The sequence below is a fragment of the Megascapheus bottae genome, chromosome 6, assembly GCF_031878675.1.
Source record: "Megascapheus bottae isolate mThoBot1 chromosome 6, mThoBot2.hap1, whole genome shotgun sequence".
Taxonomy (NCBI): Eukaryota; Metazoa; Chordata; class Mammalia; order Rodentia; family Geomyidae; genus Megascapheus; species Megascapheus bottae.
The window spans coordinates 72,938,823-72,956,986 of NC_143514.1; the positions used below are offsets into that span (position 1 = coordinate 72,938,823).

The window sequence follows — 18,164 nt, forward strand, 5'->3', positions numbered from 1 at the left end:
CCACTTTGCTGGTGCAGTTGGGGCATGGGTGGGAACTGGGGTCTGATCGCAGGTGGCCAGGAAGTGGACAGTGGGCTGCGATTACACCATGTCTGTGCATTCGGAATCTTTCTCTGGAGGAGGATGCTGGACCTGGAGCTTTCTGAGGCTAAGGCTTCAAGTCGGGGTTTTGTTCTGCATGGCCTGGAGCAGTTCGAGTGGCCTCCCTGGGCCTCCTTGTGGAGAAAGGAAGCAGTGAGCGAGCGGAGGACAGATGGAGCGTAACACATCTGCCTCTCCCTCCTCGGGCCCTGACACCCTAGGGTCCTGATTCTGCCCAGGAAGGCTGCCCTGGTAGGGTGGCCCTGATGTTTTCGCCCCCTCCCTCAGGCCCAGGTGAGGGAAGTGGTGCTTCCCGAGTGGCTGAGATGGTGCTCGGGCAAGCTGCCAGGGGTCTGCCTGTTCTCTTGAGAAAGTGCTGCAGAACCTTTCTTTCTGCCTCCCTCCCCTCTGCCTACTGTCTCCCTCATCTCTTCACCCCTGCATGCAGGGAGCTGGATTGTCCTGCTACACCGCCAGCTCTGGTCCTGCTAGGTGTCTATTTGGGGGAGAAGGTCACGGGTCATCCACTGGCCCCCTGAGAAACTCACACCTGTCCTCAGCTCTGACCCTTTTTGCTGTCCATACCAGGCCCTGTGCCAGGGAGTTCTGGGACCAGCCTTGTTGTCACCATACTGTGTGGAAGTGGAGAGTTTGGACTGGGAGGGGGCGGGGCAGGTTGAGCAGGGGATTTCCCATTCTCTGCTGGAAACTTTAAGGACTGATCTCCACAAGAGGTGACAGTGACCAGCTGGCAAGGTAATGCCACTCTCCTGGACACTTCCAGCAGGGGGCAGACTCTCCCTATGTGACCCCACTGTGTGGTCCAGAGGTATGCAAAGTAGCACCAGAGGTGACACAAAATGTCCGCTAGGTGGCACCAAAGTTCTAGAAAGGAGTTTGGTCCTGACAGGGTCCCAAAGCCGTGCTAGGGAAGAAGGGAAGGGGAGGATTCAGGGTGCAGCTGTGGGCTGTGTAGCTTGGGGCTCTACTGACTGAGCAGACAAGGGTGAGGGGAGCATTGTGGAGATTGTCCCTGTCATTGTCCCACTGTTAGGGCATCATTTTCCAAGCTCCAGGCCTTGGCCTCTCCTGCCCCATGACTATTTCACCCCAGGCAGGGGCAGGAGGCCAACCAGGCCAGCTACAGGGTGTCAGGGACCCTGCCTTCCTTGGGCTGGAAACCCAAGAGTGAGTTCCAACTCTAGCCAAGAAAGACCCAGCCATGAGGAGCCAAGTCAGAAGACCTTTATTGACTGGAGGAGGGGTACGGGGCTGTGGGGCTCTCCAGAGTGTCGGCCTCCAAGAGAGCCTGAGATGAGGCAGCGGGTCGGGGACTCAGGGCAGCAAAATCCCACAGGCCCAGAATCCAGAAGGAGCTGGGAGCCGTTCCTGTGGCACAGAGGTCAACACCCTGCAAGAGGTATGGGGGCCCAGCTCGGCCCTTGGTTTGGCAGGGTCCATCAAGGGACAAAGGAGACCTTAAGCTTGCCTTGCTTGCTGGGCTTCTGAAAGGGGAAACAAGATCCCAGGGGCTGGGCAGGCTGGCCAGCACTCCAGCAGTGCGGGAGCCTGGATGGCCCCTCAAGACCCCCGTGGCAGACTCTCCCTCCATCCCAGAGCTGCTTCTCTAAATGCTGCTTCTCGTCGAGGTTTCTGGCTCCTCCTGCCTTCTTCTTTCTACACATCTCCCTCTGCCTTCACGTATTCCCTGCATGGCTTCCTCCGTGACAGTGGCCAGGGATTACTGCCGGGGCAGGCTGAGCTTCCTGACTGCGGTCCAGACTGGGCATGGCGCAGTGGATCCTTGGGGCTGGTCCCTGGGGGCTGCTGACCTGAGGGAGGGGAGGGGAGGGGAGGCCAGGAAGGGCCCTGCAGAAACAGCCAGTCTGGTGCAAGCAGATCCTAGCCTGCAGGGTCCCCATCCCCTCACCCCTGCTCACAGTGCCTCCCATCCATAGAGCCCCACACCCCGTTGCCTCTCTCCTGCCTCCCTTTTCCTGCCCAGAGGCCATTCCCTCCTAGATGGCTTCTGGCTCTCACCTGTCTCGCTTTACTCTGCCTTCTTCCTTCCCCTTTCTACTAGTCCGTCTACTCCCAGAACCCTCTTCCAGGCTCCCTGCCTGACCCTTCTGCCTTGACCCTCTTCATGGATGTAGTTCTGGGGTGCTCGGCCTCCTCTACCTGGCCTCAGCACGGCCTCCTGTGTCCCCCACACGGCCTGTGACTCCCAGGGTGTGTGGGGGGAGTCTGGCCAGGACAGTGGGTTACCATGAGCAAGAAGAGCCACAGCGGATTCTGTGCCACCTTGCTGAGGGTGGGGTGAAGCCACTGATCCATGAGTGGAGCCACAAGTCTCCTGGCCATCTTGCAGGGCTGGCCGGAGCCGTCCCACAAGCTCAACTTCATGGCCTGACTGGAAGCCGGGTCCTAGGACAGCCCCAGGTCTGTGCTGGTGGCCCCGAGGGGCTAGGTAGTAAGGGCTTTCGTAGTCAAGCTGAGCCCCCACTCTTCCCTCTCCTGCCTCACCTTCTGCACTCAGGAGAGACCCTGACACGCTACCTCCTCCCAAGGCCAGAATCAGTGCGGAACAGGGCCATGCCCAGTGCTGGGCTCTGGGGAGGGGCAGCAGGGCAGCCCTGGGCTCTTGTCTGGCCCTACCCCATGCATCCCACCAGTTGAGGTCCCCCAGCCAGACCCTCCACCATCTTCTCTCTCAGACCTCAGAGGTGCTAGGCTGGGGCTGGGGGAGCTGGGGAGCCCTGTCCACAGGTGACGTCCTCGGGGGGTGGTTGGTAGATGCTGCAGTTGGGGGTGGGGCCATGGCAGTAGATGTTGAGGTAGCTGCGGTACTGGTCCCGGTACGTCTGGCTCTTGAGGCACAGGGCCACGCTCTTGTCACACTCACACGTCTCCTTGTCACACTCTGTCTTGTTGAGTTCACCTGTTGGGGGTGGGTGATGGGTAGATCCTTACATCAGGACCTGGGGATGTGGAATGGACCCAGGCCTGTAACAACAACACTGCCACACTCGGCCCCACCCCACTCTGCCAGCCAATGTGCCAAGTGGGAGCCTCAAGTTTCAAACTGAGAGAGCTCGCTGGGCACCAGTGGCTCACGCCTGTAATGCTAGCCATTCGGGAAGCCGAGATCTGAGGATCTTGGTTCAAAGCCAACCCAGGCACTGAGATATGAGACTCATATCTCCAATTAGCCACCAGGAAACCAGAAGTGGTACTGTGGCTCGAAATAATAGAGCGTTAGCCTTGAGCTGAAGAACTCAGGGCCAGTGCCCAGGCCCAGAGTTCAAGTCCCATGATCAACAAAAAAGAAAGAAAAAAACCTTGAGGGAGCTATGGAAATGCAATATGACATGGTGCAATTGGGGAAACTGAGGCCTCCTCCAAAGGAAGATGGATTTACTCCATCCCCACTGGTCACCTCCTACTCTCCCATATCTCTTTCCCATCTGTGGCAAAGATGGGGACCAGTCCCTACCCCAGAAAGGAGAATTGGTAAATACCAAGTTAGGAGAAGCAGCTCTTATGCTGATTTACATCCATGCTCATTAATACGTACACTAAACTAGTGCTTATTCCAATTTGTTTTTAGGGGAGCTTGAACTCAGGGCTCTGTGCTTGATGGGCCCCTGCCCCCAGCCATTGTTTATTTAGTTATTTCTTTGGGAAGCTCTCCTCTTTCCCTGGAGCTGGCTTCCAACTACAATGCTCGAGGTGGGGCTGCGGGGTGGAGTGGAGGGCTCAAGAGGCCATTCTTTCCTATCTCTGCTTCCTGAGTAGCTGGGATTATAGGCATGAGCCACTGTATCCAGCCTTTTCATTTTATGCTATTACTCATCTTAGATGAACATTTGATGTTTGGCATCAGTGTATCCCATGCAATATATCATTTTTCATTGTTTGCCTGAAATCTGAATCCTGTGTCTGTTTGGTGAGCCTGCCCGGAGTCCAGGCACTGGTTGATAAAGCTGACCATCCACCCCCCCACCCACACAACAGCCCCCATCCCCCGTTCCTAGCATGGATGTGGAGGAATGACTCACTGCACACAATCACCGTGTCATTCTCAACCCTGTGGTCATAGTGGTCAACATAGGGGCGGCAGCCGAGGTCGAAGAGCTTCTGGTAGCAGCAGTCATGAGCATGGCAGCACCTGGGGGCAGCAGCAGAGGTGGGGGCAGCCGCTGGTGTGCCTCCCTCCCAGCAGTGACCCAGGATCATCTATTCCAGCCCTTCTTGGGCCAGACCTTCAAACAGGCCCAAAGAGGGACAGTTCCTCGCCTGAGGTCACATAGCTAGGCAGAGCTGAGTCTGCTGCCCTGCCTTTGTGTCCTTGATCCGGTCTCTGTCCTGGCCGCAATTTCCCATTGGAGCCTTAGCTACAGGCCGTCCTGCAGTGAGGAAGGCAGGCGGGCCTGGCTCCACGTCAGTGTGGAGGAGCTGCCAACTCTACACACAGGCTGTGCACCTGGCGATGCCAGGGGTCCGGAGGGACAAACTTGGGTGGGTCAGTGGGCATTGGAGGATGGGGAACAGGGCAAATGCGGGGTGGTGGCCCCACACCCCTGAAAGGGTGAAGTCAACAGTCATTGTGCATTTATATAAGCTCCTGTCCATACTGGACTTGATGCTGCAGACTGCTGGGGAAAGGAGCTCGAAAGCTGAGGCTTTGGGGTGCTCCCAGTTCCTCACCCAGAACCCAGAGCCTGATGGGAGCAGCTGTCACTGGCCTTGTGTTAGGAAGCATTGGCTGTGTAACCATTGCCCCCACATGTTCAATTTGGGGGGACATGCCAGAGGCGCCTCTCGGAATTGAGACATTTCTGAGCCCAGACCTTGGGGACAGATGGCAGGAGGTCATAACAATCAAAGACATGGCTCTTGACGCCTAGGACATCAAACAAGCCCAGTCTTTTGCAAAGAGGGGCCCCTTCCTCCTCCTGGAAGGAGAGGTCAGTCTGACCTTCAGCAGCCCTTTCTTGGCCCTGATAGGGGCCCTGGCATCCAGCACCTACCAGTCCACCTCATCCATGGGCTGGCCGCGTCCCCCCAGCCCGCAGTAGCAACCATAACCCACAAAGGCCAGGATGGCGCTTCGGCCCGTGACAGCCTCCACCATGGATTTCAGGTTGAACAGGCTGCTGTGGGCTGTGGATACAACTGTAAGAGAAGCGGGAGGGTTAGCTGCCCCGCCCACTGCCCACCCTTCCCTCTCCAGGGCTCCACCAGCATCCTGCACAGACAGGGAAACATTCTGGGAAGCCAAAGATTTCAGATCCTGCCCCTCCCCCACTTCCTGCTCCCCCCCCCCAGGCCACTCTTGAAGGTCCCCGGTGTCACTATCTTACTCTGTCCCAGCTGGAATCGCTCAGACCTGGACATCACACAGACATGAACCAATCTGAGGACCCACGATAATGACAAGAGGTTTGAATGTCACTGCAGATTTGCACAGAGCATCTGGCCCAGGAGATGACTTGACAGGGGAACCCCCCAAAATGGAAATCTGCACTCACACATCTGTACAGATGCTGCCCTGCATGGGCCACCTCAGACCCTAGCCCCCCCCCCAACTATCAGAGGAGCAGGAAATACAGCAGGTCCTGCGCGGGAGGTGCGTGCACACACACATGCGCGCCTCTGGAGACACACGGCATCCACCAAGACAGGCTCACATAGTCCAGTGTCAGCCTGGAGACACATTTCACAGCCATGTGTTACATACACAGACGCCCCCATATGCCTGGACACACCTCCATGAAGGTACAGATATGTGTCTGGCTGCACACAAACCCATTAACTCATGAATACACACGCTTAGGTCCACAAATGTCAGCAAACAGCACTGTTTTACGACGCTTGCTCAGCCCTGAGCCCTCACAGCTCATAAATGCCCAAGGCCTATGGCAGGGCATGTTTACAAGAGCCCAGGGGTGTAAACAGCCAGAGGAGAGAAAGAAGCCTGACAGGAAGTGGAGGCCCAAAGACAGGAAGGAGTCCCTGGCCAGTGGAACCATAATGGAAGCACCCAGTTTACAGAGGAAAGGTTGAAGCAAGGATAAGAGGGGCATCTCTGCAGAGCCAGTGCTCACCACTGCTGGCCAGGATGGCGAGGGTAAAGAATTTCTTCACACCTAGGCTGGACCTGAGGGAGAGGAAAACCAGAACCTGAGTCCACCCCTCCATTTTCCTGCAGCCTGCTGTTCCTCCCTGGCCTCAACACTGGCACCGCCAGTATCCCTCCATGCCTCAGTTGCTGTCTCCCTGGCTTCCCCTCTCCCCCACCCCTATGTCTCCAAAAGCACACCCCATGGGACCGCAGAGCTGGGAAACACTGGAACCAATTTTCCTTGCATGCACCAGCTTCCAACACAGGAAGCTATTCTCTCAGTCCAGAGCCAACCACTCTGGCCCACATTTCAGGGGGCGTACTGAGAGGAGGAGTCAGATGACCCAACATGGCAACTTGGTCTTGAACCCATAGCCAAGAAAAAGGTAGGTGTCCCTGGATTCTTGTTCTAGCTCTGCTACTAAAATGTTGAATGACCACAATGAGATCTCTCAGCTTTTGACACCTCTGGCCTCAAGGTTTCCCCTTCTATTCTAGTACTGAAAATGCAATGTCAGGTCTCAACCCAGCACTCAGAAACAGAGCTCCTCTCGCAGGAGAAATGAGCTCTAGAGCTAGACTCTTTCCCCCTCCCTGCCCCATCTAGAAGGTTCCATTCCTGGAGCCACAGGTACCTACCTGGGGGTTCTCCAAGAAGGGGAGGCCTGGAGGTTTGGCCTCCTCCATCCAGAGAGGTATCTAACCAGCACCTTCTTCCTGAACCCTTTGGGGTTGGCCTGTGCCCCATCTGTCATGTCCTGGGTTCTGGGAAGCCAACGACATAGGGCTCGGAAGGTCCTGGATATGCTCAGAAGGTTCTGGGGAGCAGGCCCCAGCTTCACGCTGCCACACACACTGGCAAAGTAGTGCTGGGGCGATGCCCCTGAGCAGGAGGTGGCAGACAGATGCCCTAGAAAAAGGAGGCTCCACCTCTTCCCTCCCACTGCCATAGCCCTGCCCACAGCTGGCTGGCAAAGTCCCCACCCCTCACAGAGGCTCACCTGGCCCCCTGGGTGGAGTTACCTGACCAGGAAGTGCACCTGTGTGTACCTGGACTTCACTGGAAGGTCTCTCCATCCCCTTCTGGAAGATGCTGAAGAACACAAGCTATCTGTTCAATGACGCTTGTTAAAGCCTTTGAACTTCATGGGGAGGTATCATACAAGCTCAGGGCTGTTACCTCTAGGTCTTAAGCTGAGGAAGAGAGATGGGGTTTGACCCCAAATCCAACAAAGAAAAGTGGGAGTTTCCAGCTAAGGTGCAGGGTGGTGGGAAGGAGGGCTGGTGGCTGAGAAATGACCAAGAGAATCCACTGGCAGTAAAGGGATTTCTGGATCAACTGACTGGACAGGATTCTCTGAAAAAGCCTGGTGAGCAGACATCCCCTGGGGTGTGGGAGAGGCTGGGGAACCCACAGATACAAGGGGTGACCCCATTAGAGAGGATCGAGATTGTAGCTGAACCAACATAGCAGGATTCTTACTAAAATCAAACAATGCACACTCACACACGTGTGCGCTCATGCATCAAGGTGTTCTTGAAGAGAGTTCAGAGGAGACGAGTGGGGTCTGATCAAGAGAAGGACATTTGTACAGATTCCCCTGGCCTCCAGGAGCTGGCTTCTTTCCTTACCCTTCTGGTGTCACAACTAAAGAGTGCCTTTGGACACTGACAAATGTACCCAATACCCAGGCAGGTACCATGGCCTCTGATGGAAGGGTTGGTGGGCCCGAGAGTCAGCACCAAAGATTTGTGAGTTGGCATTGGGGTGGTGGGGGGAGCATAGGGCGGCTTCTCCTTAGATGGAGTGGTTGAGCTAGCCAGACTCCAATCCCAGCAGCCTCTGCTTCCTGGCAGCGAACTTGGCTAGCACTCCTCCTTCTCTGCCTGGTCCTTAGCACCAAGACCTCACCAGGTAAGGCTTGGCCTAGCCGAGCACAGGGGTTCTGTGCTGCGTGGCACCTGTCTCCACTTAGGTGTAAAGATCTTGTTTCAAGAGTCTGACCATTGTCCTGAGATGAATTAGGAGGTGGGAGCAGGGAGAAGAAAACACTCCTGGAAGTAATACTCCAAATATGGACCTCTAATCTGGATAGGATACTTCTCTTTCAGTGTCCCTGCACTTGCTGAGAAGATACACCAAGGGGACTTGGGGCTTCCATTCCTAATACCAACCTTGCCAACTTCCTCTTCCGGTTGTCCCAATCTAATTGGCCTATCTCGCATGTCATTCAACCCCCTGTCTGCCCAACATCCTCTCCAGAGAGCCTGGCCCTTCTCCTTCCCAGGAAGTTGTTCTAGAAAGACCAGGCCAAATCCATTCACAGGCCCTTCCATACAAAAAAGGGTAATTTGCACTATGTATGTATTTCTTTACAGACATCTCTGTGCGTTTGGCCTGGGGATCCGAACAACTCATCTGGACTAGGGATCCTATAGAGTGAGGCCCTTATTTCCTCCATGAGCCTGGGGGTTCCCCATGGGATATGGGCTTCATGGCCTCCTCACACTGAGTGACAAGATTGGGTTTGTCACTTGTCTGCCCAAGGTTGGATTTGCATTTTTGATTTTGTGCTTACCTTCATCTCTTAATGAGATCTCCATGCTCGAAAGAAGGAACAAGACATAAGGACAGGCCCCGTGCTGAAGACCCATAATCCACCTTACAGGGCCTTGGAGTCCCTGAGAGTCATACAGAGGGGACCAAGGCAAGGCCTCCTGAGAGCCTGTGTTGGGCCCCACTGCCACGTTCGCGTCTGTCAATCCCACTGGAGAAGGTGCAGTGGGCTGGCCTTCAGAGAGTCCTCACCCTCCAGGGGAAGGATGGGCTCTGCGCTCCCCGCCCGCCCCACACCTAGTGCTCAATAATCATGTCAATAAGAAACTGGTCAACCCAGAAATTCTACTTTTGGGTTTATAAACCAAAATACAAAACCTGAGTTATCAGAGACAGATGCTAAAGGACAGGAACTAGGGTGATTTCGGGAGCCTCAACGAAGAGAAAGCAGCTTCAAGAAGGGAACTCATTAAGCAAATTGTTAGGTATCCATTCCAAATCATGTTGTTGAAGATCAGTTGATGTTTCAAAAAAAAAAAAAAAAAAAAAAAGGGCACCTGGTGGTTTTGAAAGAGAGAGAAAAGGGCGGGGAAAGGGGGAACCCCCTGCCCCAAGGCTCTTTCCCAGGTTTTGGCACCAGAATGTAAGGAAAGAAAACAAGCAGAAAAGTAAGTTCAATAAACCAACAAGTTTTATTCTGGCTGAAAACCTAGGAAAGGCAACCAAGCCTCCTTCAGCACCCCCAACTTACAACTAGGGTACCTTTAAATATTAGGCCGAGAAAATGAAGCTGGGCAGGGCAGGTGAAAGCAGGGGGAAATGGAGGTGGTGGCAGAGCAGTCTTCAGGAGTGGAGGGTTTCAAGATCTCAGCGGCATCTTTGTCTGACAGGGGCACTGGCGCCTGAGTCTAGACCTCAAGCACTCGTCTAACACCTCCAGGTGCCTTTTCTCAGGGGGAAAGGAAGGGAAGATGATTCAGTGGGCCTGGCAGCAAGAACAGTTCTAAGATATGACTACCAGGGAAAGTCAGTGCTTTTAATTTTCCATCACTAAGAGCAACTATTTGTGTAAGGAATAGCTAAGAAATGGTCATCTTTGACAGGAAAGAAAATCTTCATCAACAGCAGTAGAAAGCCAAAACTTAGCTGGGCTCCAGTGGGTCACATCTATAATCCTTGCTACTCCAGAGGCTGAGATGTGAGAATCGTGGCTCAAAGCCAGCCTGGGCAGGAAAGTCTGTGGTATTCTTTTTTTTTTTTTTTTTGTGGGTCATGGGGCCTGGGCGTTGTCCCTGAACTCTTCAGCCCAAGGCTACCACCCTACCCTTGAGCCACAGCCCCACTTCCTATTTTCTAGTGATTAATTGGAGATAAGAGTCTCATGGCTTTGTAGTGCCCAGGCAGGATTTGAACAGAGATCCTCAGATCTTAGCCTCCTGAGTAGCTAGGATTACAGGGGTGAAAGTCTGTGATATTCTTATCAATAGTTGACAACCAGAGGTGGCGCTGTGGTTCAAAAGGTAGAGCTCTAGCCTTGAGTGTAAAAGCCCAGGGACAGTTTCAGGCCCTGAGTTCAAGCCCCATGCCCAACAAGAAAGAAAGAAAGAAAGAAAGAAAGAAAGAAAGAAAGAAAGAAAGAAAGAAAGAAAGAAAGAAAGAAAGAAAGAAAGAAAGAGAAAGAGAGAGAGAGAGAGAAAGAGAGAGAGAGAGAAAGAAAGAAAGAAAGAGAAAGAAAGAAAGGGGGGTGAAATTTATAGTTTTTATTTTGTCTGTAATTGTTGTGTTAATATAAATGTAACAATACGTTCAACAGCTCAGATAAAATGGCAAATTTCCTTGAAGATACTATAAGCGCATTTAACTGGAAGTATCCCTGTAACCAGTAAAGACCTGGAACTTGACAGCTGTTTCCTGGGAATGCCCTCTGGATAGAGGCCTCACTGGGGAACTTCACGACATGCTGGCTCTCATTTTGGCTCCAGGAAGATGAAGTAGCATTTCTGTTGGTTTGCCAAGGCTGCCTTAGCAAAAGATCACAGATCGAGGGCTTCGTGTGTCTCTTTTCTCATAGTTTGGGAGGCTGCAAGTCCCAGGTGAAGGAGTTGGTTTCACCCCCAGAGTGAGTTTGGCTTGCAGGTGGGCACCTTTCTCCCCATCCCCTCTATGCTCTCTTCTCTGTGTGTGCACAGCTTTGTGTTCCTCTAAGGATGTCAGTCATGCACAAAGCTTGCTTCTCTTTTGATAGGAAATCCATTGGATTGGGCGGACTCTCAACAGAAGTTAATCGCTTCTTTAAATACTCGCTATCTCTAAACATAGTGGTTTGCTGACGTCCTGGGTACTAGGCTGCAGCACATGAATCTTGAGAGGACATCATTTAGCTCCGAATGTCTTATTTAGTCATGAATCCGCCAGAGGATTTAAGGGGAGCAGATGCTTCCCAGCCCCGTCCACTAAGTCACCATTATTCTCACATCAAGGCTAAATAAAGAGCATTAGAAGTCAAGGAGACTCCGTGAATCTAGATGCTTCATGGACACAGACACAGAAATGCCTGACAAATAGAATCTGATTAAATCACAACAGAAAGATAAATGATGACTAAGTCAGGTTTACTTCAGGAATGAAAAGTGATTTTTCTTCCAGTGATATTGGGGATTGAACCCAGAGCCTCAAACTTAGGTGTTTTACCCTTTGATCCTCACCTCCTGCCACTTTGTGCATTGGTGATTTTCAAAGTAAGGTCTTACTTTTGTGCCTGGGCCAGCCTAGACTATAATTCTCCTATGGTGTTTTGGGTTTTTTTTTTTTTCCAGAATTGCTAGGGATGACAGACAGACAAACAGGCAGACAGACATGTGCCACTGCATTCAGCTATTGTCTCCCCACAGTAGGGGTAACAGGTGCATGCTACCATCAAGTTCAACCCAAAGTTTGCAATGTGTATGTACATATACACCTGCATACATATATACCTCCATATATGTGTGTCATAATATATAATATTAGCGTATGTGTGTTCTATGTAATTTTTTTCTTCTGCAAGCCAAGGCAAGTTCAGGATCCCTGCTGAGGAGACTGAGGTAGGAGGATCCTGAGTTCAAGGTAACCCTAGGCTTCACAATCAACACAAACTAACCTGGATCGCCTATTTCAGAAGACAAAACAAATACTAACAATAACAAGATGTCAACAAACACAAAATAGAACGAAACATATTCAACTCAAAGGAGGATCTACCAAATTTGCAGCTGATGTTGTGTTTGATGGGGAGAAGGAATGCTTCCTTCCCCAAATTAGGAATTGTTCTCAGCATTGCACTGGTGGGCCTTGTGTAATGAGGAAAAAGAAGAGATGGGAAGAAGAGAGGAGGAGGGAGGGAGAGGGGAAGGGAGGAGAGAGAATGAAGAAGGGAAGAGTGAAGAAAAGAGAAAAGGAGAGCAGGGAAGAAAGAAAAGAGAAAAGAGAAGAGAAGTGAATGAAGGGAAGAGAGAAGAAAAAGGAGAGAGAAGAGAGAGTAGGAAGAGAGAGGTGAGAGAGGAAAAGAGCAAAGAGAGGAGAGGAGAGGAGAGAAAGAAGACAAGAGAGAAGAAAGAACAGAAGAGAAGAAAATCCCAGAGGAAAAAGATGCCTCGTTCAAACACAACGGTCCTTGTCAAAAATTTTGCTACTGGATCACAGATCACATACATGTTCTTCCTGACTGTAGCAGTGTCCTCACCTGACTAAAGCCGACACTTGATAGCACAAAGGAACAGAAGGACAAACTGGCCAAGAAAGGCCTGCCTCACTCACCAACCAGTGCAGCCCTGAGAGACTGACACCGCTTGCGCAGTGGTGCTGAGAAAACCTCAGGAATCCCTAACTCCAAATGGCTGGTGACTCTGAGGAACTCCCCCGTTCATCTAAGCAAGCGTCTGCTATTTGGAAGCATCTTGAGGGAAGAGAAACTGTAAGGATGCTAAGTAAGCTCTGTGTGGTTTTAACAGAGACAAAGCTGCGGGTTGACCTGATACGAGACTGAATGAGCGTTCCCTTCAACCGGGAGTCTTGAGTCACTCACAGCCCCTGCCCTGGTTGCATAAACTGATCTCCAGACTCAAGCAATACATTCAGTGCTCAGCAACACAAAACAAAGGTCTTGTAGAAGCTACAGAAAGGACACTGGAATAAAAACTGAATTTAGCAAGGTTGAAAGATATGGGATGAAAATACAAAAAAAAAAATATGCTTCTACATTCCAGCACTGAATAATTGAGGGTGAACTTTTAAAGCAGATTTACTATAAAATCTAAAAACATGAACTATTTAGGTGTGAAAGTGCTTTTAAAATGTAGAATTTTTTACACTGAAAACTATAACCGTGAGCAGAGAAATGAAGGAAAAGCAGACTGAATTGAGGGCTAGACCATGGTCATGAATCAGAAAGTCAGTGTTACTGAGATGTCAGTTCTCCCATTGGCCTGTATGGAGTCAATAAACTACCAATCAAAATCCCAACAACTTCTCTTATTGAGTCTGACAGGCTACTCCTAAAATGAAGTGGAAATTAAAAGTATAGCCAGGTGCCAGTGGCTCATGCCTGTAATCCTAGCTACTCGGGAGGCTGAGACTTGAGTATGACAGTTTGAAGCTAGCCTAGCCAGAAAAGTTCTGGAGCATCTATTTCCAATTAAGCAGCAAAAAATAAAGCTGGATTGGTGGTGTGGCTCAAGTGGTAGAACACTACCTAGGAGTAAAAATGCCAAGATCTATCTTGAGGTCCTGAATTCAAACCCCATGACTCTCTCTCTCTCTCTCTCTCCCTCTCTCTCTCTCTCTCTCTCTCTCTCTCTCTCTCTCTCTCTCTCTCTCTCTCTCTCTCTCTCTCCCTCACACACACACACACACACACACACACACACACACACACACACGTAAAAAAGCTAGGCACCAGTGTAATCCTAGCTACTCAGGAGCTGAAATCTGAGGGTCACTGTTCAAAGCCAGCCCAGGCACAAAAGTCCATGAGACACTTACGTCTAATTAACCATCAGAAAATTGGAAGTGGCACTGTGGCTCAAGTGGTAGAGATCTAGCCTTGAGCTGAAGAGCTCAGGGACAGTGCCCTGGCCCAGAGTTCAAGCACCACAACTGACAAAATAAAATTAGTAAAAAGACAACAATCTTATTTTTAGTGACAAATAATTTGAATTAGCCATTTCTTCAGAGACAATAAAGTCATGACTAACAGGCACACGGAAGAATGCTTCACGTCATTAGTCATTAGGGAAATACAACTCCAAACCATGCGGGGCCACCACAACACATCCACTGGGGTGACTGGGATAGTAAAACAGAGGACAGCGATAACAAGTGTTGGTGGTCATGGAAAACGGATAGCAAGCGTGTGAAATCATACCTCCCGCAAACACAGTCTGGCAGGTCCTCAACTTGTTAAACAGTTTCCAAGAAGCAGTGTTTGAGCTTAGGTGTGCAAGCACCAGAAGTGAAAACACACGTCCACACACTGCCCCTAACAAGCTTTGTTCATTAGAACCAGCTCAGGGAAAGACACGAACCCATTGGTTTGTGGAGCAAACCTGGCCTGGAGCAAACCTGGGCTGTCCTGGCAGTGGGTCTGATCCTGCCACCGAAAGGACACAATGACGATGTTGATGTAACATAACTGAGGTGTTAGGAAATGTAGACTATGAAGATAGGTAGAGCTAGGAAGTAAATTGGTGATCACCAGGGCTGAGGGGAGGGTAGGTGTGGTGGGGAGGGCAGGCGTGGTGGAGGGGGGACTGGAGAATAGCGCTCACAGGCAGGGTTTCTTTTGGGGGTGTCTCAAATCAGTGATGACTACGTTACTTATTAAATATTGGATTGTGGAGTTGGAGTTATGGCCGTGATGGTAGAGTATTAGATACCAATTTCTAGTCTTCGCCTTGGAAAGAAAGATTGAATTACATATTTGAAATAAACGTGTGTATTGTATTCATATACATGTGAACTTCACACTGTTAATCTTTGAAAACAGATCATAATGTTCAACCTGAATGAAGGAGGGGTGTGTGTGTGTGTGTGTGTGTGTGTGTGTGTGTGTGTGTGTGTGTGTGTGTGTGTGTACTGGGACTTGAACTCAGGCCCTTTGTACTCTTGCTTGGCTTTTCTCCTCAAGATTGGTGCTCTACCACTTGAGCCACACCTCAACTACCAGGCTTTTACTGGTTAATTAGGTTTTCCTGTCTGAATTGCCTTTAAACTGGAATCTTCAGATCCCCGCCTCCTGAGTCTCTAGTACACTAGGACTATGGGTATGAGCCACTGGCACCCAGAAAGAAGGACATTTTTTTCTTGGCAATATCAGGTATTGAACTCAGGACCTTGTGCTTGTTGGACAGGTTCTCTACCCCCTGAGCCACACCCCTAGTCTTTAAGGAAGGAAATTATGATACACCTTAGAAGGTGGATGAACCTTAAAGAGACTGAGTTTATAATGAAATGAGTTCAATGTCAGTCACCAGGGGACAAACTACATGTCTCTCTCTCTCTCTCTCTCTCTCTCTCTCTCTCTCTCTCTCTCTCTCTCTCTCTCTCTCTCTCTCTCCCCCCCCTCTCTCTCTTTCTCTCTCGTGGTTCCTGGGGCTGGGGAGGAAATGGGAAGTTGGTCTTAATGGGAACAGAGTTTCAGTCTTGCAAGCTGAAAAGTCCTTCTGTGGGTGGATGGCGGAGACAGTTGCTCAACAGTGGGAACGCAGCTACCCGAACCACACACGGAAAGTTTTCTGATTATAGATTTCATGCTCTATGTCATTTATCTAAGTAAAGAACTAAATGGTTTGTTTTTAAATGGGTCACAGGGCTGGATGTAAAATCTAAGTGAAGAAGAAGAAGAAGGGGAGGAAGAAGAGCTTGTAAAACACTAAAATCAGAAACTACTAAATATACATTTGCTGGTAAATGGTTTTTTTTAATGTACTTATCCATACAATAGAATATTCCCCAGCCATAGACAATCAGGCAGCATCAAAGATGTGTCTGAGTACAACGAGATAAAACATGTAAATAGGGCCTAAGGCCTTGTCCATGCCAGTCTAGAAAATGGGAATGGATCTAGAGTGACAGAAAGCAAATCAGTGCTTGCCTGAGATCCAAATGAAGAGCAAGAGGTACCTTGGGGGCGATGGATTGTAGTATCGCCCAGATGCGAACTCACGCCACCGTTACATCCTATGTGTTCAATACAGTCTCTGGGTGTCCCTGGGGAATCCCCACAGACCCTAAAGTACTAAAACCCATCCAGATTATTTATATACAATATCGTGACATTTGCATATAAGCTACACATATCTTGCTGCATACTTTAGCCTCCCCCTCCCACATTACTTATAATGACTAAATAAAAGAAATGCTGAACTGGGTCTGAAAACAAGCAAGAACTTTCTAGCAAAAACGATTCTTTAGCTGTTGACCATGAGGAGTTCAAGTCATCTTGAAAGTGCTTCTTGATTCTTCTGATTGCTCAGATCCTGAAGCTTTTTCCTCCTGGAGAGAGGGTCAGCAGCCATCATGCATTTCCTAACCACCTACTATGAGCCAATTCCTGTCTATTACCATGACAACAAGTCTGCAGAAACCCATGGGCCCCATGGTTTTTTCAGATGGAAAATTAGAGGATTTGAGAGACCCAAAAAATAGTCATCAAGGTAACTGTCACGTTCAGATAAGAACTTGAACCCAGTGCATCTGATATCTAGGCCCTGGCTTTTTTTCTGCTACTTAATCTCTGTTGGTCATAATCTAAGGTACCTGATTATCTAGCAGGTCCTCTGAGCCTTGTTGATGAAGTTGAAACTCAATCACCATGATCATAACTGTTCAAATCATGAGAGCATAAACAGGAAACAAGCCAGAGAACAGTTAGATCAGTTTCTACATTCATATTCACGTCTCCAACAGAGACATAAGCACTACACCTGATAACTTCTGGTTGACCCCTTGCAGTTACCAAGCATCTCTGTGTGTCACACTGTCCTGACTCGGGGAAGCACAGAGTAGCTGGATTGTTCGGGAACACCACAGTCCTGACTCTTCTCTCTGTCACACACATGTCCTTGTGTTTGTGAGTTGCATTCAGCCTCATGTTTGTGAGGCTCACCCAGGCCATGGTGTGCTGTGGCTCGTTAACCTGTTGTATCTGTGAGTGACGACCCTAACACTTGTCTGTCCATTTTGCACAAGCAGACATGGACTTAGCTCTGGTTGTTGGACCTGCTTTCTTTGATTCTGCTGTTCCCTTGGGCCCCACTCTGAGAAACTCCAGCTCCCTGGCCTTACAAACGTCCCTGTCCACAGCACTTCGATTCCCTCTGCAGGGATTTCATCAGGGACGGGGTGGCTGCCCTTTAGAATGCGGCTTTGCAGAGAATATGGGATGGAGGGGAAGACTCGGGCCTTCGCTGGCTAGGAGAACACACTTTCAAACATGGGGGGATCTCTTAAGAGAAGGGAGCCCTTTTTTCTGCAATAGATTGGGACAGTAGGTGTCAGGGCGTGGCCAACTCTTTTCATTCCCCCCTTAGTCTATGCTGGGTGGGTCTGGCAACACAATTAGGTACTATGAGGTCCAGCAGAGTCACTCACCTTTGACCTGAGACCACCACAGCACCCGCACACTAAATTGTACATGTGTGAAGAACCCCCACTGCTCCACTTAGGGCCCTGGCAAACCTGTGTACTCATTCTAACTGTGTGGCCCTGCTCAAGTTTCCAACCTTCTTGAGCCCTGTTTCCTCCTTTCCTCTTTAAAATGAGAATAACAGTCTCTCCTTCCTGGTGTGGCTGAGAAAGTTGAATGACAGAACCACCCAAAGCCTGGCACCTGGGAGGCCCAGACAGTGGTAACCATTATGCATAGAATTTGCTCTCTGGTATCTGCATTCCTCCTGCCTCCTTCCACCCACTGCCTGGGGATTGTGCTCATATTTGGCCCAGCCGTTCCTGCAAGAGCTTTTGTAGTGGTGACCAAGGAAGCAAAAGCATAGACCAGCTGACAAGTCTCATGAGACATTCAGCCTCACAGTCACTCGGATCCTGCAGCTGGGGTAGGGGCAAGCGCAGGTCTAAATCCACACCAAATTTTAGAAAATGGAAAACTTTCCTACCATCTGATTTGGCAGTTGTGCTTCTGGAAGCATATTCTACAGAATTCATCAGCTGTATATTTGGCCCCTGTATTCTCAACCTCCTTGTTAAATGTCTTCTGGATTGGAGTTCATCAAGCTACAGGCAAGTAGCCATGAAAAGAAGCCTCAGTTTCTGGAGTGGTCTACTAGACAAGCCATATCCTGGCCACTTAAAATGTCCTTCCCAGAGGACCTCAGCCTTCCATGCCCCACCCCTTCTCTCATCAGG

At 50.2% G+C, this 18,164-nt stretch overlaps 1 protein-coding gene across 1 annotated transcript; it reads right to left on the reverse strand.

The window, feature by feature from the left end:
* Positions 1 to 2,574: 2,574 nt before the first annotated feature.
* Positions 2,575 to 6,963, reverse strand: Pla2g2f (phospholipase A2 group IIF). The gene is made up of 5 exons (XM_090333879.1): positions 6,848 to 6,963; positions 6,192 to 6,244; positions 5,115 to 5,259; positions 4,143 to 4,252; positions 2,575 to 3,022 (listed from the first exon to the last, which is right to left on the reverse strand). The coding sequence occupies exons 1-5, from the start codon at positions 6,961 to 6,963 to the stop codon at positions 2,811 to 2,813; spliced, it is 636 nt and encodes a 211-aa protein (XP_090190005.1). The 3' UTR covers positions 2,575 to 2,810.
* Between the last annotated feature and the right edge of the window lie 11,201 nt (positions 6,964 to 18,164).

Excerpts from the sequence above, each read along its gene's own strand:
- Pla2g2f (XM_090333879.1), bottom strand. The coding sequence starts at position 6,963 with ATGACAGATGGGGCACAGGCCAACCCCAAAGGGTTCAGGAAGAAGGTG. Across the intron at positions 5,260-6,191 it reads CGCCATCCTGGCCAGCAGTG|TTGTATCCACAGCCCACAGC; the intron begins GTGAGCACTGGC and ends CTTCTCTTACAG. Across the intron at positions 4,253-5,114 it reads CCCATGGATGAGGTGGACTG|GTGCTGCCATGCTCATGACT; the intron begins GTAGGTGCTGGA and ends TGCTGCCCCCAG.